This window comes from Salvelinus sp. IW2-2015, linkage group LG4q.1:29, assembly GCF_002910315.2.
Source record: "Salvelinus sp. IW2-2015 linkage group LG4q.1:29, ASM291031v2, whole genome shotgun sequence".
NCBI classification, from domain to species: Eukaryota; Metazoa; Chordata; class Actinopteri; order Salmoniformes; family Salmonidae; genus Salvelinus; species Salvelinus sp. IW2-2015.
In genome coordinates this window covers 11840528-11863705 of record NC_036842.1, presented here as the reverse complement: position 1 = coordinate 11863705, position 23178 = coordinate 11840528, and the positions used below count along the sequence as shown (strand labels likewise).

General features: G+C 41.2%; 1 protein-coding gene across 4 annotated transcripts; it reads left to right on the top strand.

The window, feature by feature from the left end:
* Window positions 1-84: 84 nt before the first annotated feature.
* On the top strand, window positions 85-21850 carry LOC111961446 (ARF GTPase-activating protein GIT2). 4 transcript variants are annotated; one of them, XM_023983720.3, is made up of 20 exons: window positions 85-290; window positions 1716-1849; window positions 2410-2522; window positions 2725-2830; window positions 2945-3031; window positions 3162-3292; window positions 3602-3696; window positions 3785-3830; window positions 4447-4498; window positions 4581-4653; window positions 5660-5757; window positions 5886-5997; window positions 6124-6278; window positions 11245-11397; window positions 11901-12110; window positions 12327-12416; window positions 13201-13283; window positions 13440-13613; window positions 20896-20959; window positions 21243-21850. In XM_023983720.3, exons 1-20 carry the CDS (start codon window positions 230-232, stop codon window positions 21450-21452), a joined length of 2247 nt encoding a protein of 748 aa, XP_023839488.1. In that variant the 5' UTR covers window positions 85-229; the 3' UTR covers window positions 21453-21850. The 4 variants fall into 4 exon arrangements, with proteins under 4 accessions (XP_023839488.1, XP_070297526.1, XP_070297530.1 ...); XM_070441425.1 differs by having other exon boundaries at window positions 21213-21835; XM_070441429.1 differs by lacking the exon at window positions 12327-12416 and having other exon boundaries at window positions 21213-21835.
* The last annotated feature ends 1328 nt before the right edge of the window (window positions 21851-23178 follow it).

Genomic DNA, 23178 nt, shown 5'->3' with positions numbered 1-23178 from the left:
GATGCCTCTCGCTTTCTGTTGTTGACGTCAGATAACGGGAGGGATCTTGGAGAGGGGATCTTGATGATAATGAGATAGCTAGACAGTTAGCATTTTCCCTTATCAAATTCTCTGACCTCGTCGTTGTAGCTACAGTAGATACTAGCATAGTGTGTCTCATGAGTTTCGGTTGAATCGGATAGTTTAAAGGGCTTTCTCTATACAACCAGCTAGTTTGCGCGCTAAAGGGATGTCAAAGCGTCTGCGCAACAACCGAGACTTTCAGGTCTGCGCTGATTGTAGCGCCCCGGGTAAGTTAAACGATGGCTGGCTAGCCTTATGAATTTAGCAAGCAAGTTAGCTATCTTATGCTAGCAATTGTATTTCATGGAATGATAACCCAAGCCCTTTTACTCTTTGTTTGCTTGATTTTCACTTTCAATGGGATTCACATTCTTGAAACGTTAGTTCCAGCAATGCATAGCGTTGCTTGCAACTAGCTACATACTTGCTGCTATGACAATGATATCTATTTTAACAAAGAAGAATGGGGAAGTCAGCTACAGTAACCTTAGCTGTTTGTTGCTAGCTGGCAGCTCGTAGCTCTCAACTTTGTTATTGTTCCTAACTAGCTGGTTAGCTTATGGCTAGCTAGACTTTACAAGAGTCTTTCTTTTTTTGTTTTAGCTTGCAAGCTAACGTTAGTTGGGGAATATCTCTTTTGTATTGTGTAAAAGTAAAGTAGTTAACTATGACATTTGTAGCTAGGGAGTTGCTGTCTGGCTGAAATCATTTAAAAAAGTATGCATGAAGAATGATTTGTACACTCAACTTGGTTTCAGAGCATTTCGTTTTATTATGTACGTAAATCCGTTTTTGGTATGATATGTTAAGTTTCGTATGGTATGTATTCATTTGTGAATGTCTTTCAGTTTCACCTATTTTGTATGATATGTTATATATTACAATCCGTATTATATGTTATGCCTTTTCAAACATAATATGTTGGGCTCCCGAGTAGCGCAGCGGTCTAAGGCACTGCATCTCAGTGCAAGACGCGTCACTACAGTCCCTGGTTCTAATACCGGCTGTAACACATCCGGCCGTRATTGGGCGGCACACAATTTGCCCAGCGGCAGCCAGGGTATGGCCGTCAATGTAAATAAGATTTTGTTCTTAACTGACTTTCCTAATTAAATAAAAAWAAATATGAAATTGCCAAAGTTTTATGTAACAGATTTGCAAACATAAAATATGTTACGAATTTGCAAAACGTATGATATGTTAGAAATTTGCTAAACATATATGCTATGAATTCTAGCTAGGTTGCTAACGTTAGCGAGCTAGGGGTTAGGGTTRAGTTTAGGAGTTAGATTAATGGGTTAGGTAACATGCTAAATAGTTGAAAGTAGCTAATTAGCTAAAGTTGTCCCAGATGAGATTCGAACTTGCAACCTTTGGGTTGCTAGATGTTCGTGTTATACATCCACCCTGACCAACCAACATACTTTGATTTTTGCCTTAAGTAACCATCTGTTTTATGTAACTATGCCAAACTTAACATATCATACTAAATGGAATGTCTCGGATTTACGTGCAGAATAATATGAAATGCTCTGAGAACAGGCTGGTGCACTGGATGCATGACTCTTTTAGTAGTATGGTGTTTGTGTGTGGACTTGGAGCCTTTGTGGTAATATTGAGTCTAATCTTGTGTGTGTGTGTGTGTTTTCCAGGCCCATGTTGGGGCTCAGTGAACAGGGGTGTGCTGGTCTGTGATGAGTGCTGCAGCATCCACCGGGGTCTGGGCCGACACAGTTCCCAAGTCCGACACCTGACCCAAACACCATGGCCCCCCTCCCAGCTACAGGTGAGCACCTCACACAAATTCACACAGCAGTACTGACACAAGAACAGTCAGTGGTGTAAAGTAATTTGGTAGTACTTTAAAGTAATTTTACTTAAGTTGTTCTTTTGGGTATGTGTACTTTACTATATTATATTTTTGACACATTTTAATTCACTACATTCCTTAAGAAGATAATGCACATTTTAATCCAAACATTTTCCTTAATACCCTAAAGTACTTGTTACATTTTGAATGCTTAGCAGGACAGAAAATGGTCCAATTCACTCACTATCATGAGAACATCCCTGGTCATTGCTACTGCCTCTGATCTGGCAGACTCACTAAACACACATGCTTCGTTTGTAAATTATGTCTGAGTGTTGGGGTGTGCCCCTGGTTTGCCGTCTAGTTTGCTTCATAAAAGTTTATTTTACTCAAGTAGAATTTTACGGGGTGACTTTCACTTTTACTTGAGTCATTTTCTATTGTGGTATCTTTACTTTTACCATCGGAGAACAGTCGACTTCGTCAAATGTTGTTTTTCCTCTACAAATTGGTTTTATTGTTTGCTTCCTTTATAGATGGTTCAGACATTGTACAGCAATGGGTCCAACTCCATCTGGGAGCACTGCCTTCTGGATCCCTCATCTATCTCGAGTGGGAAACGCAAGGCCAACCCCCAGGACAGAGTCCAGTGAGTGGAACACATTTCAAACWTTTTGTTGAAGGTTAAACAATGGAACTTTCAACAATGTCACGACAAAGCATAAGCATCTAGTCTCGCCATGATCTATCACCATCAGTGTGGGACTCTCTGTTGTATTAAAGTGCCATTGGGGTGAGGTTTGTCTGGACAGTCTCAGAGGTTTCTAAGTGTGTGTCTGTTCCCTTTCCAGTCCCCATAAAACRGAGTTCATCAAGGCCAAATATCAGATGCTGGCTTATGTCCATCGGATGCCCTGTCGAGAGGATGACAGTGTCACTACGAAGGACCTCAGTAAGGTGAGAGATTGCCGCCAGAACATCCATTGAGCTCATTCATTTGCCAATTTRTCAACAAAAAATAATAATATTTAACTGTTAGCTAACCAAACCTCTCTTTGGTGTTGCCTCTAGCAACTCCACTCCAGTGTTCGGACTGGGAACCTGGAGACGTGCCTGAGACTGTTGTCTTTGGGAGCCCAGGCCAACTTCTTCCACCCGGTATGTAAAAAATTGCCTGAAATGTATCAATGCATAATAGAATGATAATGAGCCTGCACATTATTACACCAGTGTCCACACAGTGTCCAGTGTCTTATTGTGTTGGGGTGGTGGCCTGTTTGTCCTTCAGGAAAAAGGAAACACTCCGCTGCATGTAGCAGCTAAGGCAGGCCAGGTGTCACAGGCAGAGTTGCTGGCTGTGTATGGGGCGGATCCCGATGCCCTAGACATGGGGGGTAAGACCCCTATTGACTACGCAAGGTAAAGCAGTCTTCATACTCTTTTATACTGCACGGGAGCAATCCATTACCCCTGATGGTTGTACAACTCTTTCACAGAGAACGGTTTATGAGGCTGCCTAGTACTAAAGTTTATTAGAAGAATCTACATGATTACAGATGTGTCAACTCACTGAATAAATTACAACTTTACCACCCTTGGCTTTATTGTAGAGCGGTCTTAAAAATAAATAGTGCTATGGTTGGCATTTACAGTAAACAGAAATTGACCTCACCGCCACTAATATTGATGTGGAGAAGACTCATGACCTTTTATTCCTGTTCCGCTCAGACAAGCAGGGCATCAGGAGCTGGCAGACAGACTGGTAGAGATCCAGTATGAACTCACTGACTGCCTGGCATTTTACCTCTGTGGGAGAAGGCCAGGTAAGAGTGCAGGGTTATAGTGAGATGGTGATTCATTGATGAATTGAACAATGATGTTTGTTCTAATCTGACTGTGTTTGCCTACTAGATCATAGAAACGGACAGCACTTCATAATTCCACAAATGGCTGACAGGTAAGAACTGAACCCAACACCATTGCTTGCTTATGGAGTTATAGAATGCTGTTCAGGCATCTTTGTGACATTTTACAAAAACCTCTTCTCAATGTCTGATAAGCCAAAATGAAATGCATCTGTGTGTATCCATCCAATGGATTAGTAACTGAGGTTAAAACATAATTCCTTTATCACACCATTGTTTATCTCCCTTTGCTTTCTTATATTGATGGAAAAGAAATGTGTAAGTATGTCAACTGTTGGCTATAATTTATTGTCTTGCATTTGCTATATAAACTGATGAGATATATATATGTTATATATATATATATATATAACAGCACCAGTCAAAAGTTGGTTGGTTGAGAGAATGCCAAGAGTGTGCAAAGCTGTCATCAAGGCAAAGGGTGGCTACTTTGAAGAATCTCAAATATATTTTGATTTGTTTAACACTTCTTTGGTTACTACATACGATTCCATGTGTGTTATTTCATAGTTTTGATATCTTCACTATTATTCTACAATGTATAAAATACAAAAAAKAAAGAAAAACACTTGAATGAGTAGGTGTGTCCAAACTGTACACTGGTAGTGTGTGTGTAATTTATATATTATTTTTTATTTTTGTCCACAGCAGTCTGGATTTGTCAGAATTTGCAAAAGCTGCAAAGAAAAAACTCCAGTCTGTAAGTGAAATTAACTTTTTGTTTTATTATGGTCCTTTTAGACATACCAGTGATGTGATTTTACTGTGGCTTGTGATTTCAGCTCACTAACCATCAATTTGAAGAGCTTGCCATGGACGTTTATGATGAAGTGGACAGAAGAGAAACTGATGCAGGTGAACAGATACCGTGACATTTGACTGTTTGTAGTAGGATCGTTCTTGAATAGCGGTGGCATTTGGTGGCCCTTGCCTATGCAACCATAAAAAAAAACACTTCATAATGACAAATAGTTACACATCACATGTTTGTTTATTTTGAACTGTTTATCAAGGATAAAACATAATGCAAGTATTTTGTTACTGCGAAATTTTATTTAAAGTACTTAGGGTAAGCAAATTGGTTGTCACAGTAGTGACGTGGAGTTATAATGACATGTTTTGGGGATTTAGAGATCTATTATTTTGAATGCYAAAAGGTGAACAGAAGTAGTTAATATATTGTATATTTCAATAAAAAAATGGGTAATGTCTATCCCTCAGTTTTATGTCATTGGTGTTACTGTCTTGAAAATCACTCATTAAAGATCTACAAGGACCTTGAGCATTCCCTCCAGCGGCAAACTGCTATCGGGGGAGGGGTCTATATTAAAGAAAATTATTAGCTAATCACACTATCTTTTATTATGTTGTACATTTGAGGATTCCGTTGATACTTTGGTGTGTCTGAGTCCAAAGTGTCACTTGGTGTTACTCAGTTTGAATGAAGAGAAATAACAATGTGAGCAAAATTATTAATGGTATCATTTAGTGAAGGGACCTTCAATTTGGGCATCTGTGGCCTCCATTTTAAGAAAACGTTCAATAACCTAAAATGTCTCATTGGCATTATCATCGTTAGTGTTACTAGCTCCTACTGGTGGCACAATGTTATTTAAAGTAATTAAGCTGCCATATCAGTTGATTTTGAATGGAAAGACATACCCAAATACATTTAAATTATTTTTTCTTTTTTTAAATGCCATGCCCAAATGCCACTGCAATTCAAGACTGACCCAGTAGGTTTAGCAGAAATTTTGATTGCTTATAAGTGTTTGATAAAGGTATCACTAGATGTGTTTAATAGATTATTATTAACATGAAACAAATTATGTATATTTATGGTTCGTCTTTGCTGTATCAGTGTGGCTGGTGACTCAGAACCACGGCACTCTGGTAACAGACACAACTGTGGTGCCTTTTCTCCCTGTCAACCCTGAGTACTCATCCACCAGAAACCAGGCAAGTCAACTAAAAATGTAATTCAATGTTATGTCAAATTGGTGAGTTTTAGCCTTTAGGTGAGTTTTATGCATTGAAGAGTCTAAACTTCCAAAACAGCTGCTTCATAATGTTGTCTTGTTTTGCAGGGCCGGCAGAAGCTAGCGAGGTTCAACGCACGTGAATTTGCAACACTCGTCATTGATATATTAACTGACGCCAAACGTCGGCAACGGGGGAACTCCTGTAAAAGTCCCAGAGGTATAGTACAGTAATCTGAAGCTACTTTACTTACATTTGGCACTTTAGAACAAAGCTCATTACTGTACCCACCATGGCATGGTTGTTGCGTGGTCCACTCCCCTGACCGTTGCTCTCTCTCCTCAGAGGACATAGAGCTCATCCTGAAGGGAATCAACAGCCGTCATGGGAGTGATAACCAGGATAATGAAGACCAGCCAGATTATGACAGTGTGGCGTCTGATGAAGATTCAGAGCGGGAACCAGCCTCTGGGAAGAATGGGAAAGATGGCAGGACCAAGGTAACACCATATTTGTCATTTTTTTAGTTTAGGTTTTCATTACCATTAACATAGTTTTGGCATAGCCATTATGTGAAACTGACACCATTTTAACTACCTTRCAGATATGAAACAAAGAGATATTATCATTCAAAAAATATCAAATTCAGTTTGTTACAAAACCAACATTTTGTAAGATGTTTTAAAAATGGGTTCTATTTGCATAATTCATATAATTCACCAATACATTGCTTGGTAGTCTAATAAATAYTTATAATAGTTGTAAATCACAGCTTGTACGTTGTTTGCTGTCTTCAGCCGTTTGGATGAAAGTAAACTAGCCAGGGCAATTATCACAAGTCATAACGTGGCTAGCTTATCTATTTAGCAGTGTATTTATTTGGCAAGCTAAAAACACAGAGCCTCGTAGCTAGCAAGTTGGAGGGATGGGATGTCATGTCATACAAGTGGGTGAGTGGCAGCTTCGGTGGCTAGCTACAAGTTGCAGGCGTCATTTGGTTAGCTTGCATGTGACTCGCTTTGCTGAACTTGAATGACTGTTATCCACAGTTAGTGCATATCCCTTAGTTGTGTTATGAATTTTATGTATAATAACTAAATGATGTATACATTTTAAAGTAATGATAGGACTATATCTAACAGAATGCTACCCTGTCTCTGTATAATGATGAAGAATGTTTGTCCATAAGAAAAGAGGAACTGTGGCAGACAACTTGTAACCTCTGTGAAACGGATAACAGRGAAGGAAGTCTCCCCACCCAGGGAGGGGAGAAACCTTGGGCTTGTAGTAGATTGTGTAACGGGTGGCAGGCAATGTATGAGTAGGAGAAGACTTGTGAACTATATTGTCATTGTCTGAGAGGAGGAGGGACATTTATGATGAAATGAGAGGTATATAAACCAATGTACAGGAAATGATAAGCAGAGCTCTCGTAAATAAACCTTCTGACTATTGTAGACTGGCCTCTGTCTGGTTCATTTCAACAAGAACCCTACAAATTCTTAGTAACAGACCGGGTATTATAATTGAAGTTCAGTTTATGAACATTGAGAACATAATTCTCTTAACAAGTTGTCAATCAAATGTATTGGGAATGTTTGTTTTTTTGATAGTGGGTGCGGGACCTATGTGTGCACGCCTTTTTATATTTTTTGGGCATAATACTAAAGATGTAATTTAACTGTAAAAAAGTAGGCTATAATACMTTTTAATGTGACATGAACACCACCCGGCATGATGTTTTCATCAAATCACTTCAAAAAGTAGGCTACCTGCGCATGTTCGATCCACTCCATAAGGATTCCAGCATCTAAAACTATGCACCCGCCATTCACCTTAAAACACCAAAAGTCTAATGATGTTTGTCAATTGTCACTAGGTACACTTGTAGCCTATAATGATTGATTGATTGCGTACACTACTGTCCGAACACGTCATGGTTCCAGCTAGTCATCTCTGCCTACTCAGGCTACTTTCACCCCATATCATTTCTGACATTTGGTAGGCTATTTGTTAGCCAACTTTTCTATAATTAGACAAGCCTATATGCAGCTTCTCTTCTGTTTTTACTTGTTGCTCTAGAAGACAAAAAAAACTGAATTATAGAATGCATCAATAAGAATAATAATTAGCCTAATCTAGTTGACATCAGTAAAGTTCTCTTCCATTTCTGCTCTGAGCGAGGATGTGTAGGGACCGGGGAGAAAATACATTAGCCTAACTAAATCAGCGAAAAGATTTTCCCTGCAAAACTTTMAAATTACATGAGTTGGACCAGTTTCAAGGATATGAAAAGCTGTGAAAATGATCCAACATGGATCTGATACATTTAAGTTAGACTTGGATGCATATTTTATGTGGTTGAAATAGGCTATTGTCTCCTTTTATTTCGCTGACAAAGACTGCATGTTTGCACGGTCCCTAACTGCGCATTTTCAGTATCTCAAGATGCTGAATGAAAACATATTCCTCCACTTCTATTCCTGAGACAATTTTAAATTTGGTGTATAGTTTCACTGCAAGAAATACTATGCTGAACAAAAATATGAACGCAACATGCAACAATTTCAAAGATTTTACTGAGTTACAGTTCATATAAGGAAATCTGTCGATTAAAAAAATATATATATATATATATATATACTTTTAATAAAATGCCTTTTTTTAAAAAAGGTAGGGGCGTGGATCAGAAAACCAGTCAATATCTGGTGTGACCACCATTTGCCTCATGCAGCGCAACATCTCCTTCTCATAAAGTTGATTGTGGCCTGTGGAATGTTGTCCCACTCCTCTTCAATGGCTGTGTGAAGTTGCTGRATATTGGCAAGAACTGGAACATGCTGTCATACACATTGACCCAGAGCATCCCAAACATGCTCAATGGGTGACATGTYTGGTGAGAACGCAGGCCATGGAACAACTGGAACATTTTCAGCTTCCARGAGTTGTGTACAGATCCTTGYGGCRTGGRGGCGTTCATTATCATGCTGAAACATGAGGAGATKGCAGCGGATAAATTACACGACAATGGGCCTCAGGATCTCGTMACGTTATCTCTGCATTCAAATTTCCATCGATAAAATGCAATTATGTTCGTTGTCGGTAGCTTATACCTGCCCATACCATAACCCCACTGCCACCATTGGGTACTCTGTTCACRACGTTGACATCAGCAAACCCGCATGCCCACACGACGCCATTCACTTGGTCTGCAGTTGTGAGGCCGGTTGAACGTACTGCCAATTTCTCTAAAATGACGGAAGCGGTTTATATCAGAGAAATTAACATTAAATTCTCTGGCAACAGCTCTGGTGGACATTCCGGCAGTTGGCATTCCAATTGCACGCTCCCTCAACTTGAGACATCTGTGGCATTGTGCTGTGTGACAACTGCACATTTTAGAGTGGCCTTTTATTGTCCCCACCATAAGGTGGTGTAATGATCATGCTTCTTGATATGCCACACTTTTCAGGTGGATGTATTAGGAGAAATGCTCACTAACAGGGATRTAAATAAATGTGTGCACACAAGTTGAGAGAACTAAGCTTTTTGTGCATCTGGGAATTTCTAGGATCTTTTATTTCAGCTCGTGAAACATTGCACCAACGCTTTACATGTTGCGTGTTCAGTATATTGTTTATATTTTTGTTCAGTATATATTACACTACAGTTAGTGTCCATATTTTCAATAACTACAGTAGGGTAAATACATTTGTATTTTTAGTTCAAAGGAGCTGTTGCACCCTGCAACTCTACTTCCTTCGTCAGCCAGGGCGAGTAGGCTACTATTCCTAATCGTATCAGTGCAATTTGGACTGCCAGGACCACATGCTGAAAAAGTTTGAGACGGTTTATCCCTCACTAGATTTTAGCTAATTCGTTGTTGATGTGCATACAGTAGCCGACTGAGGGAGAGAGAGCCTACCTTTTTTTGGTTGTTTGTTCAGTAGAACTGTAAAGTTCTCCAAAGTAAGATGRCTCCCATGGTATTTACATACTGTATTTAAAGAAACCCATTAAGGTGTATTTTGTGGCTTTTGCAATTGCTTTTTAATGATCTAAAGTCGAGCTGTTGCTGCCCCCTGTAGTGTAAACACACAGTCCAGTTCAAAGTGAATAGCACACCTTTTGTTCAGGCCTACTGAACTCCAAACATTGGATGAATGTACGAAAACATGAAAGGCAGCATATCTATGTGATCACTTGTCTCAAAATGAGAAAAATCTGTCGTAGTCTTCCTCAGGGTGTGTATGAAACAAGATTGTTAGTAATTGGTGCTAAATCTGTCGCTGTCTTCCTCAGGGTGTGTATGAACAGATTGTAATGTAATGGTGCTAAATCTGTCGTAGTCTTCCTCAGGGTGTGTATGAACAGATTGTAATGTAATGGTGCTAAATCTGTCGTAGTCTTCCTCAGGGTGTGTATGAACAGATTGTAATGTAATGGTGCTAAATCTGTCGTAGTCTTCCTCAGGGTGTGTATGAACAGATTGTAATGTAATGGTGCTAAATCTGTCGTAGTCTTCCTCAGGGTGTTGTATGAACCAGATTGTAATGTAATGGTGCTAAATCTGTCGTAGTCTTCCTCAGGGTGTGTATGAACAGATTGTAATGTAATGGTGCTAAATCTGTCGTAGTCTTCCTCAGGGTGTGTATGAACAGATTGTAATGTAATGGTGCTAAATCTGTCGTAGTCTTCCTCAGGGTGTGTATGAACAGATTGCTACATGTAATGGTGCTAATCTGTCGTAGTCTTCCTCAGGGTGTGTATGAACAGATTGTAATGTAATGGTGCTAAATCTGTCGTAGTCTTCCTCAGGGTGTGTATGAACAGATTGTAATGTAATGGTGCTAAATCTGTCGTAGTCTTCCTCAGGGTGTGTATGAACAGATTGTAATGTAATGGTGCTAATCTGTCGTAGTCTTCCTCAGGGTGTGTATGAACAGATTGTAATGTAATGGTGCTAAATCTGTCGTAGTCTTCCTCAGGGTGTGTATGAACAGATTGTAATGTAATGGTGCTATCTGTCGTAGTCTTCCTCAGGGTGTGTATGAACAGATTGTAATGTAATGGTGCTAATCTGTCGTAGTCTTCCTCAGGTGTGTATGAACAGATTGTAATGTAATGGTGCTAATCTGTCGTAGTCTTCCTCAGGGTGTGTATGACAGATTGTAATGTAATGGTGCTAAATCTGTCGTAGTCTTCCTCAGGGTGTGTATGAACAGATTGTAATGTAATGGTGCTAAATCTGTCGTAGTCTTCCTCAGGGTGTGTATGAACAGCTTGTAATGTAATGGTGCTAAATCTTGTCGTAGTCTTCTCAGGGTGTGTATGAACAGATTGTAATGTAATGGTGCTAAATCTGTCGTAGTCTTCCTCAGGGTGTGTATGAACAGATTGTAATGTAATGGTGCTAAATCTGCGTCTTTTAAAATCTCCATCCCACCATGCTTCCCCATCCTTCAGAGCTCAGAGTCGTCGGACTTGTCTGATGGCCCAATCACGTTACATGAGTTCATGGAGGTGAAGAGCGCCCTCACGGCCTCCGAGACCAAGATACAGCAGCTGCTCAAGGTCAACTGTCACCTGAGTGAGGAGCTCCAGTTGATGCAGAGCAAGGTACGTTTCTGACTTTGGCATTATAACAACCCACCGATCCCACAGTAAGTCTAGTAGCTTTGTGCTGATTCAGATGTTTGCAGACCCACAAGAACTGCTCCCTTGTTGTGTTGGTCTTTCTCATGTTTCTTATGTTGTCAGTGCAAATAGGTATTTGGGAATTTGGTTGAACACATTCAGATTGTAATCCAAACATGACAGGAACGTTTAGCTCATTCAAGGAAGCAGCTGGTTTGTTGTTTTCTCATGATAAGTTGAGAACAATAGTCTGGGAGTGTCCTTCGTGACCAGACCAGGGCTATTTACAGAAAAGGAAATGAAAACACAGTGGAAGTGCAGCTGCCTGGTCATGGAGAGTCTGGATAGAGAGATTTTTCTCCATCCAAACCTGCACTGATATACTCACATCCTCCATGGTATAATCACCCTAGGTTTCACACAGGCCTTTTTTTTAGGCTATTACACAGAAATAAAGCTGTTGTTCTGAACTCTGTCCCTTCTAGCTGAACTCCCTGCAGACTGAGAAGTCCTCCCTGAGATGGCAGACACCCGGTAGCCAGCAGCACCCCCAGGACCTCTCCGGCCGCCCCCCTCTCCCCGGAGGCCGCCCCATGTCCATGTATGAGACGGGCTCGGCCATGAGGCAGTATCCCCACAGGGGCGAGCCTCCCCGCCGTGACGACAGCCTCACCGTCCAGCCCCTCCCTACAAACGTAAGTTCAGAGGTCACACCGCTCCCTCCTGGACTGTTTTATGCCGTTCACTGTGGACAGTTGCCTTCAGAGTTTTTGGTTTGTGGTAATTATTTTTAAGCATATTTGGTTTGGTTTGTGGCAATTCAGTTTTTGTTTGTGCATTTATCCCCGCCCCCTCCTCCTGTAGGATACAGTCAACTCCCTTTATGTAAACTTGGTTTGAACCCTTTCTAGATTGGGAGGGGTCCTTTGGGGAACGCCTCGTCCTCCCTCCCTACCTTCCCCTCCTCCCTGTCCTGGTCGCGGGACGAGCGAGCTCGAAGGGTTAAGTACCGAATCTTCCCTCTGAGAGGATGGGGGCAGCTGCCCCAGGGAAGGGGTGCTATCCCCTCTGCCTTTCCACTTCCTCTCCTCCTGTACCATCTCCTCATACTCTATCCTTCAACTGCTGCTGTACCTCACTGCCTCTCCTCTCCGCATGGTATGGCTGGCTGCATGCACCACTTTGCTGCTGCTGTTCTTCACTAACCCTTATTCCCCCAGCCAGCACTGCCGTGTCGAATACCTGAAGAAACTCTCTGGTTTTCGAAATGCCAGAGCTATACATGGGTGTACACATGTGCTATACATGTGTGTTTTCAAAGGCCCCGAAACACGACATGTACACTGTGGTGTTTCCATACATCCTGTCAGAAGGCTACAGGGTTGTTGATGCAGACAAGGAATACAGAATGTCATGGTTCATTGTAGTGTGAACAGTGTTTACCAGCCATAGGGGGTGGACAGCCATCTGTACTGAAGCCCTTACCCATACCACAGGAATCTTGATCTCATTGACTGCTTAATGCCACACAGAGCTGGTCCCTGGTTCAAACGTACTACCTCGTTTTCCTCTCTGCTTTGAAACCAGTTGAGGTCTGGTTTAATAGGAAATGGCTTTTTATAGGTTCAGAGAGCATGATTCTGATCCGTCTGCTTCATCAAGCACGTTCAGACTGTGGTAACGTTTGTGCGGCTGTTCAAATGCTCTCTCACCAGATTCAAAGGTTGTCTGCAAACTAAACTAAGAGACAAGCATCATCTTACTTGATCATTCATCCCATTGTAGGGTTGTAGCCTGGAGGGACAGAGCCACATGCTGGAGAGTGACTATGACAACACACCAAACCACACAGGACTGGAGGAGTCCGGGTAGGACTTTTGATTTAAAACGTTATAGTAGAAAAATATTGTATATTTCTGACTTCTGTATGTAAAATGTGGAAACATTTTAGCAGTCGCTCATATACAAAGTGATCCACAAGTGAGGGAGTGCCTAACCGTAGAACCTCTCCTCTCCCCATGCAGTATGGGCAGGAACAGCAGTTGGCTCGGGGATAGCAGTACAGCAGAGCAGGGGGAGGATGAGACTGAGGCTGACTCCACCCTGCCCTGCACAGAGGACGTCATCTGTAAGACGGAGCAGATCACCAAGAATATTCAGGAGCTGCTGAGGGCCGCGCAGGAGAACAAACGTGAGAGGTAAGGTCAGGGGAACACAGAAAACTCCAATCAGCAGTTAGAGAAAAGGTCTCTTGACTTAAAGGTTTGTGTGAAACTTGCCCTATCGGTTCTAAATACGGGAAATGGTGCTGCTCATATATTGTTCCTTCACCTATCCATCTTTCAACCTTCAGTAATTGTGATATTCAGAGGATGTATCCTGTTTTTCTTTCTGTTCTTCTCCTGAGTTCGGTTTTAACTGTCCTGTATTCCCACTCTGTCCTTGTGTCTTCCTGTCTGACTTTCTTCCTCACGGTGTGGGCTAGCTCCAGGCCAGGAAGTCTAGGCCGCTTCTCTGGCTTGCTGCCCTGCTGTGAGGGGGCCGGCCGCGGACGGACTTGTCTCTACAGCCTGCTCTGACAGGGCTGCCCAGGGCTGTCTATCTACCCTGCTGCCCTGTTCTGAGAGTGCTGAGGGGGCCCCTGCTTCCTCTCTCCAGGCCCCCCCTGGCTCCTGGTACTCTGGCCTCGGTCCCTGTCTCCCAGGCACTATCACCGTCTCCTCTGTCTGTGTGCTGAGGGGCGGGGGTGTGTGTCAAACGCAGCTGGCAGGAAACAAAGAGGACGATGTCTCAGATTCCCCTTTGGAATGCCAGATACAGTGCATTCGGAAAGTATTCAGACCCCTTCCCTTTTTCCACATTTTGATACGTTGCAGCCTTATTCTAAATGTGTCAAATAAAGCATTTTCCTCATCAATCTACACACAATATCCCATAATGACAAAGTGAAAATATTGAAAAAAAATATTTTTGCACATTTATTACAAATACAAAACAGATACCTTATTTACATACGTATTCAGACCCTTTGCTATGAGACTCGAAATTGGGCTCAGGGTCATCCTGTTTCCATTGATCATCCTTGAGATGTTTCTACAAATCATTGGAGTCCACCTGAGGTAAATTCAATTGATTGTAGAATTTTAAAAAAATGAGCTGGCGCACACCAAGAAAAATCATTTTATGTGAATGTGCTGACTAACGGCGAATAAAAATAGTCGCACACTCCATATATCAACTCCGTCATTTATTGGGTAAATCACAAACGTTTCGGCATCACTGTGCCTTCTTCATGGTCTTTATTTTTATAGTTTAAAATTCAATTGATTGGACATGATTTGGAAAGGCACTCAACTGTCTATATAAGGTCCCACAGTTGACAGCGCATGTCAGAGCAAAAACCAAGCCATGAGGTCGAAGGAATTGTCCGTAGAGCTCCGAGACAGGATTGTGTCGAGACACAGATCTGGGGAAGGGTACCAAAACAGCATTGAAGGTCCCCAAGAGTACAGTGGCCTCCATCATTCTTAAATGGAAGAAGTTTGGAACCACCAAGACTCTTCCTAGAGCTGGCCGTACGGCCAAACTGAGCAATCAAGGGAGAAGGGCCTTGGTCAGGGAGGTGACCAAGAACCCGATGGTCACTCTGACAGAACTCCAAAGTTCCTCTTTGGAGATGGGAGAACCTTCCAGAAGGACACCCATCTCTGCAGCACTCCACCAATCAGGTATTTATGGTAGTCCCCGGACGGAAGCCACTCTTCAGTAAAAGGCATACGACAGGCTGCTTTAATTTTGCCAAAAGGTACCTAAAAGACTATCAGACTATGAGAAACATTCTCTGGTCTGATTAAACTAAGATTGAACTCTTTGGCCTGATTGCCAAGCGTCACGTCTGGTGGAAACCTGGTACCATCCCTATCGTGAAGCATGGTGGAGGCAGCATTATGCTGTGGGGATGTTTTTCAGCTGCAGGGACTGGGAGACTAGTCAGGATCCAGGGAAAGATGAACAGAGCAAAGTACAGAGATCCTTGATGAAAACCTGCTCTAGAGTGCTCAGGACCTCAGACTGGGGGCGAAGGTTCACCTTCCAACAGGACAACAACCCTAAGCTCACAGCCAAGACAATGTAAGAGTGGCTTCGGGACAAGTCTCTGAATGACCTTGTGGCCCAGCCAGAGCCCGGACTTGAACCCTATTGGACATCTCTGGAGAGACCTGAAAATGGCTGTGCAGTGACGCTCCCCATCCAACCTGACAGAGCTTGAGAGGATCTGCAGAGAAGAATGGGAAAACTCCCCAGATACAGTTGTGCCAAGCTTGTATCGTCATACCCAGGAAGACTTGAGGCTGTAATCGCTGCCAAATGTGCTTCAACAAAGTACTGAGTAAAGGGTCTGAATAATTACAGTACCCGTCAAAAGTTTGGACACACCTACTCATTCAAGGGTTTTTCTTTTCTTTTTTACTATTTTCTACATTGTAGAATAATAATGAAGACATCAACTATGAAATAACAGTTATGGAACCATGTAGTAACCAAAAAAGTGTTAAGCAAATCAAAATATATTTTGTAATTTAGATTCTTAGTAGCCACTCTTTGCCTTGATGACAGGTTTGCACACTCTCTTGGCATTCTTTCAACCAGCTTTACCTGGAATGCTTAACCAACAGTCTTGAAGGAGTTCCCACATGCTAAGCACTTGTTGGCTGAGCACTTTTCCTTCACTCTGCAGGCCAACTCATCCCAAACCATCTCAATTGGATTGAGGTCGGGTGATTGTGGAGGCCAGGTCATCCAATGCAGCACCCCATCACTCTCCTTCTTGGCCAAATAGCCCTTACACAGCCTGGAGGTGTGTTGGGTCATTGTCCTGTTGAAAAACAAATGATAGTCCCACAAGGCGCAAACCAGATGGGATGGTGTATCGCTGCAGAATGCTGTGGTAGCCATGCTGGTTAAGTATGCCTTGAATTCTAAATAAATCAGTGTCACCAGCAACGCGCCATCACACCACCTCCTCCATGCGTCACGGTGGGAACCACACATGTGGAGATCATCCATTCACCTACTCTGCGTCTTACAAAGACGAGGTGGTTGGAACCAAAAATCTCACATTTGGATTCATCAGACCAAAGGACAGATTTCCACCGGTCTAATGTCCATTGCTCGTGTTTCTTGGCCTAAGCAAGTCTCTTCTTCTTATTGGTGTCCTTTTAGTAGTGGTTTCTTTGCAGCAATTCGACCATGAAGGCCTGATTCACGCAGTCTCCTCTGAACAGTTGATGTTGAGATGTGTCTGTTACTTGAACTCTGTAGCATTTATTTGGCCTGAAATTTCTGAGTCTGGTAACTCTAATGAACTTATGCTACGCAGCAGAGGTAACTTTGGGTCTTCCTTTTCTGTGGCGGTCCTCATGAGAGCCAGTTTCATCATAGTGCTTGATGTTTTTTGCGACTGCGTTTCAAACGTTCAAAGTTCTTGAAATGTTCTGGATTGACTAACCTTCATGTCTTAAATGACAGTCCATCATTACTTTATCTTTGCTTATTTGAGCCGTTCTAGGCATAATCTGCACTTGGTCTTTTAGCCCTTTTTGGTATCTTCTGTATACCACCCCTACCTTGTCACAACACAGCTGATTTGGCTCAAACCCATTAAGAATGAAAGACATTTTCGTCTCTCCCGAGCCCGTACGGAAGTTGTAGCGATGAGACAAGATAGTAATTACTAGCGATTGGATACCACGAAAATTGGGGAGAAAATGGGATAAAAAAAAATAAAAAATAAAAAAAGAATGAAAGAAATTCCTCAAATTAGCTTTTAACAAGCCACACCTGTTAATTGAAATGCATTCCAGGTTACTACCTCATCAAGCTGGTTGAGAGAATGCCAAGAGTGTTCAAAGCTTTCATCAAGGCAAAGGGTGGCTACTTTGAAGAATATAAAATATAATTTGATTTAACACTTTCTTGGTAGTACATGATTCCATTTGTTATTTCATAGTTTTGATGTCTTCAGTATTATTCTACTGTGTATAAAATAGTAAAAATAAAGAAAAACCCTGGAATGATTTGATGTGTCCAAACTTTTGACTGGTATATAAATGTGATATTTCATTTATTTTTTATTTTTAATACATTTGCTAAAATTWGTAAAAACCTGTTTTTGCTTTGTCATTATGGGGTATTGTGTGTGTGGATTGAGGGGGGGACACATTTAATGAATTATGGAATAAGGCTGTAACGTAACACAATGTGGAAAAAGTCAAGGGGTCTGAATACTTTCTGAATGCACTGTACAGGCCTACGGGGCTTTTACATGTCAACACACATGCAATTCTTGATTCTTATATTTTAGTCTGTGTTTGGGGTGGGGGTTCTGTTTTTATTAAATACAGATTCACACTGGCTATTCATTCAGTGTTTATACAATCCACTTGAATTCAAACTGTTGTCTTTAACACAAACCCTCACTATTGGCCCCCGTTTGACTAAAGCTGTGTCGTATTTGCTTAGCTTTTTCGCTTGTGTGCCAAATCCAGATGGTGACCACAGAACACTGGTGAAGAATTTCACCCTGCCAATTTGTATGCGTCCTCAGTCTACTGGGTTATAACGGAGACATTGTTATTGATTGAAATGGTGGAAAGTTATGATGCATTCCATTATCTGATTTCTAAGCCATGTGTTGGTTTCAAACAATGATTCATTGTTGATGATATTTTCAGGGCGTAACGGACTCTACTACATTATATAGTCTACGGGGGGAAATATTTGGGTACATCTTCCCATTCTAAATGAACCTATAGGGTAACTTAATTACTTTAAATCATTTATACCATTATGATAACATTGTGCCACCAGTAGGAGTAGTAACATCATTGATGGTAACACCAATGAGAAGTTTTTTGTAAATAATTTTTAAAGGTTTGATGACCTTCCATTTCAGAAAATCCCAATTTACCAAAGTGATATTATTAATCAATTTGCTCACAATGTTATTTCCCTTCCTTTAAATTGACTAACACTAATGGACATTTTGGGTTTAGACACACCAAACGATCATTGGAATCCTCAAATTTAGACCAACTAAAAGGGTGTGTTTAGCTAATCATTTTCATTAATATAGATCCCTCCCTCTAACAGTTTGCCGCTGGAGAGAGAATGCTCAAGGTCCTTGTATAACTTTGTAATCTGTGATTTAAGGCAATAACACCAATGACAGTAAACTGAAAGACACATTGTATTAGTAAAGAAAATCTGTATTTTAATAGCCTTTGATTTTTATTGATCTATACAATATATGAAATACTTTTGTTCACTAGCATCCAATACTTTTGTTGTCTAGCATCCAAAATAGATCTCTAAATACACCAAAACATGTCATAATTAGGTTTGGGCGGTATCCAGATATAATTTCATATACCGTCCTCTCATCCCGTTATTTACGGTATTACTGGCTTAGTACACAAGGGGGTGGCAAAAAAAAACTTTGGGCGTCTTACCAGAATGCCAACAGATATAGCACAGGTAATAGTGATTTTCCATGGATGCTGCTAGCTAAATATGCTAACAAACCCAAATGGAAATAAACAAATTGCAAAGACAGGCAATCCAGGTCATAAAGTTATACATACAGTACCAGTCAAAAGTTTGGACACATCTACTCATTCAAGTGTTTTTTTTAGTTTTTTTTTACTATTTTCTAGATTGTAGAATAATAGTGAAGACATCAAAACTATGAAATATCACATATGGAATCATGTAGTAACCAAAAAAGTGTTWAACAAATCAAAATATATTTTATATTTGAGACTTCTTCTGCCTTGATGACAGCTTTGTATACTCTTGGCATCCTCTCAACCAGCTTCATGAGGAATGCTTTTCGAACAGTCTTGAAGGAGTTCCCACATGCTGAGCACTTGTTGGCTGCTTTTCCTTCACGCTGCAGTCCAACTCAACCCAAGCCATCTCAATTGGGATAAGGTTGGGTGATTGAAGGCCAGGTCATCTGATGCAGCACTCCATCACTCTCCTTGGCCAAATAGCCCTTACACAGCCTGGAGGTGTGTTTTGGGTCATTGTCCTGTTGAAAAACAAATGATAGTCCCACTAAGCGCAAACCAGATGGGATGGCATGTTGCTGCAGAATGCTGTGGTAGCCATGCTGGTTAAGTGTGCCTTGAATTCTAAATAAATCACTTACAGTTTCACCAACAAAGCACCTCCTCCATGCTTCATGGTGGGAACCACACATGCGGAGATCATCTGTCAAATCATACAAATTAGAAACATGATGTCCATGCATCATCTTTGCAAAAAAAATACAATTTTTTTCATTATAAGCTCATATACTTGCCGAATAGCGTTGCACTTCTGTTGTCATCTGAAAATGAAGCTATCGTCCTGCAAATGTTTTGCACTAATCTATTTTCTGAGAAGTAAAACTATACTTTCATGTCCTTGATCATTCTATTGACGCAAAAAAATCACTTGACTTTCAATATAAAACGCTACCCATGTCATTACACATCTGGACTCACCTGCTCCCTCTTTCTCCCGTTGTGCCATTTTACAAACAAACACGTGACTCGCTCAACTGTTCTGGGGAACTACGGTAAGCTTCATAATATGTGACGGGTGAAATGAAGAACGCAATCTGCTGAATCTCCTAACTTAGTGCACACGTTGACTGCAGGTATTTACTTAAAAGTAGCTACAAATATTACAATTTATAGAAAAACTTTAAATAGTTTCACCGGTATTTACATGATTGAATAATCATCTCGTGGCCACTTCCAAATACCCCGGTGTATACGGTATACCGCCCAAGCCTAGTCACTATACTTCCACACATCAGCAACCTGCTAGCCCCTATTACTTTCTACAACACTGGGGGCTGACACCGCCTGGGATCGAACCCGGGTCTGTAGTGACGCCTCAAACATTGTGATGCAGTGCCTCAGACCGCTGTGCCAGTCGGGAGACCTCTTTATTAAATAAGTTAAATAAAACAGAAAACATATTAGTCATGTTTTTGTCATTTTAAAAGTGTTTTTACAGGGTGCCAAAGTCAAGGGACAGCATTTACCACCACAATTCAAGAATTACCCATACAGTACCGGTGTTCAATTTCCTCAAATGGAGCACGTGGTTGCTATTAATGAAGACACTTCAGTATATTCTATTTTGTCTGCTCCACAGTGGACATAACCAGGGCTGCTCATTCTCTCACTTGTCCACTAACAAACCTCCACCAGGACATGGCTTGCTGATTTTGTTCTTTAAGAAGTGTCTTTATGTAGTAGGGGGATCAATGGCTTTGCAAGCTTCTGGAAACATTCCTAAGTATTCAACATATTTGTTTAACAGTCTTATTGAGAGAGAAAAACTGGGCCAGAGTTTTCTACTAACACCTATGTTGGAAAAAGGATCACTCGATTATTTGATGTTTTCTTCCTCCTCCCCCCTCAGCTTTGTACCATGCTCAGAAAGGATCCATGTGGCTGTGAGAGAGATGGCCATCCTGTTTCCAAAGGTAAGCTGGGATGACCTCTAACTGAGACACTCCTCCTTTGTATGCAAGAGCCAGAGGGTTGTTTGTTTGGTAAACATGGATGGGAAATGAATGTCCTGCATCTTAGCTCAGCTGGTGTTCTGTTGTTAGATGTTGCACTCTTTTCTTCAGGGTGGTGAGAAATGTTTATGCAATCACACACACAATGCCAGTAAATCCACTCCTTACACTGCAGTGTTAATAGGACYGTTAATGGCCTATGTTTTGCCAACAGTACCTCCTGCCTCCTCTCTCCTTTACTCAGAGGCCATGCTCAGACACAGTGCRAGGGTCTCTGCGGCTGCTCACCTCTAGTGCCAGCCGGCTCCATGGGGAGTGCCAGAAGGCCACGCCCCACAACCCTTGCCCCTCCGACATGCAGCTGGTCACGCAGCAGGTCATCCAGTGTGCCTATGACATTGCCAAGGCTGCCAAGCAACTCGTCACTGTGACAACCAAAGAAAACAGCAACTGATTGTTTTTTTTAACCCAAGGACTAACACCCCTCTTAGATATTTGATCATATATAGTATCAGTACTAATTTCAAGTTAGTGTTTATCAGTGTTACCATTGTTATTTGTATGCCACCATTTTTATTTAAAGTACTCAATTCGTCTTAGTAAATTTTCTAGTGAAGAACGTTTACAGAAAGTGTACCTTGCAAAATGTGGGTCACCCATGGGATTTGTCCATCAGTTTGTCTGTTAGGCAGGTCATCATACTCTAGCAGTATGAGTACATCTATCTGGGATTACCTCAAAAGGAAACATTCAAGTTACTAAACAGTTTTGCAACATTACACATTTTAAACAGCCTTGGATCAATTTCAGGTGACTGAACATTTGTGGTTGCTGGGAGTGCTTGTTCTTGGTGCTCTCTGCTATGCAACAAGGACAGTTGGCTGTCGAAAGCTTTCAAACAGTTCGCTTTTAACTTCTTATTCAAGGCTAAACACATTGGGATCTTGAACATAGTCAGATCCATAATTATTGGCACCCTTGATAATGAGGAACAAAAAAATACTAAAATAAATACATCTGACCATAGCACTGCCTGGAGTTTGATAAACGGCCTTGGCACTTGGATTGGATCTAGTGCCATTGTCAGATGACATACAAATAGAGCTCTTTGGCCACCAGTGGTGGGTTTGGTGTTGAAAAGTACCTCATACCTATGGTAAAATATGGTGGTGGATCTTTGATGTTATGGAACTATTTTGCTTCCACTGGTCCTGGGGCCCGTGTTAAGGTCAACAGCATCATGAACTTTACCAAGTACCAGGACATTTTAACCAAAAACCTGGTTGCCAATGCCAGGAGGCTGACACTTGGCTGCAAGTGGATCTTCCAGCAAGACAATAACCCCAAGCACTAATGAAAATCCATGAAGAAATTGTTAATTGACCACAAAATCAACATTTTCCAATGGCCATCTCATTCTCCAGACTTGAACACCAGTGGTTTAAATTGAAGAGGGCACTCCATAAGAGCACGAGGAATGGTCTAAGATCCCTCCCAACGTGTTCTCCAATCTCATAATACAGTTTAGCAAAAGGCTCAGTGTCTATCCTCACAAGGGGAGGGCGATAGACTATTGAAAACAGGGGTGCCAATAATTTTGACCTATTTTATTATTTTTGAGCCACCAATATAGCTCAGTATTTGTATTTATTTGATACAGTATTTTTTTGCTGATCTTTATCAAGGGTGCCAATAATTATGGGCCTGATTGAAACTTAGTGGAATACTGAGCCATGATGCTTCCATTACAACGTTTTCCTCAAGGTATTTTCCATGAATGCCATTTTTATGTTTCATGCCAAAGCCATAAAGGTGAGGACAACGGCCAAGTCAGTTTTCCATTGTTTAGTTTCTTTTCGTAGTTGTTTGAGTTCAAAAGGTATAGCCATACCTCCAATGTAGCCATACCTCACACGCATGCCCAGTATCAATTTTGTTTTAGTGTAGTGTGTATTTTAAGACGTTTATCCCAAAGGGATACTCAAAACAGCCAACCCAAAATCTATCATTTGTTTTGTAAAAAAGATAAAAGTATAAAAATGTACAAACCATCTATTCTTAATTCATACAACCCTTCTCTATATTCTATGTATGAATACAATCTCACACTTGACAAATTGTCAACATTTTATTTTCTTAAAATGTTTAACAGTTAAAGTTCCCTCCTATATATTCTGTGC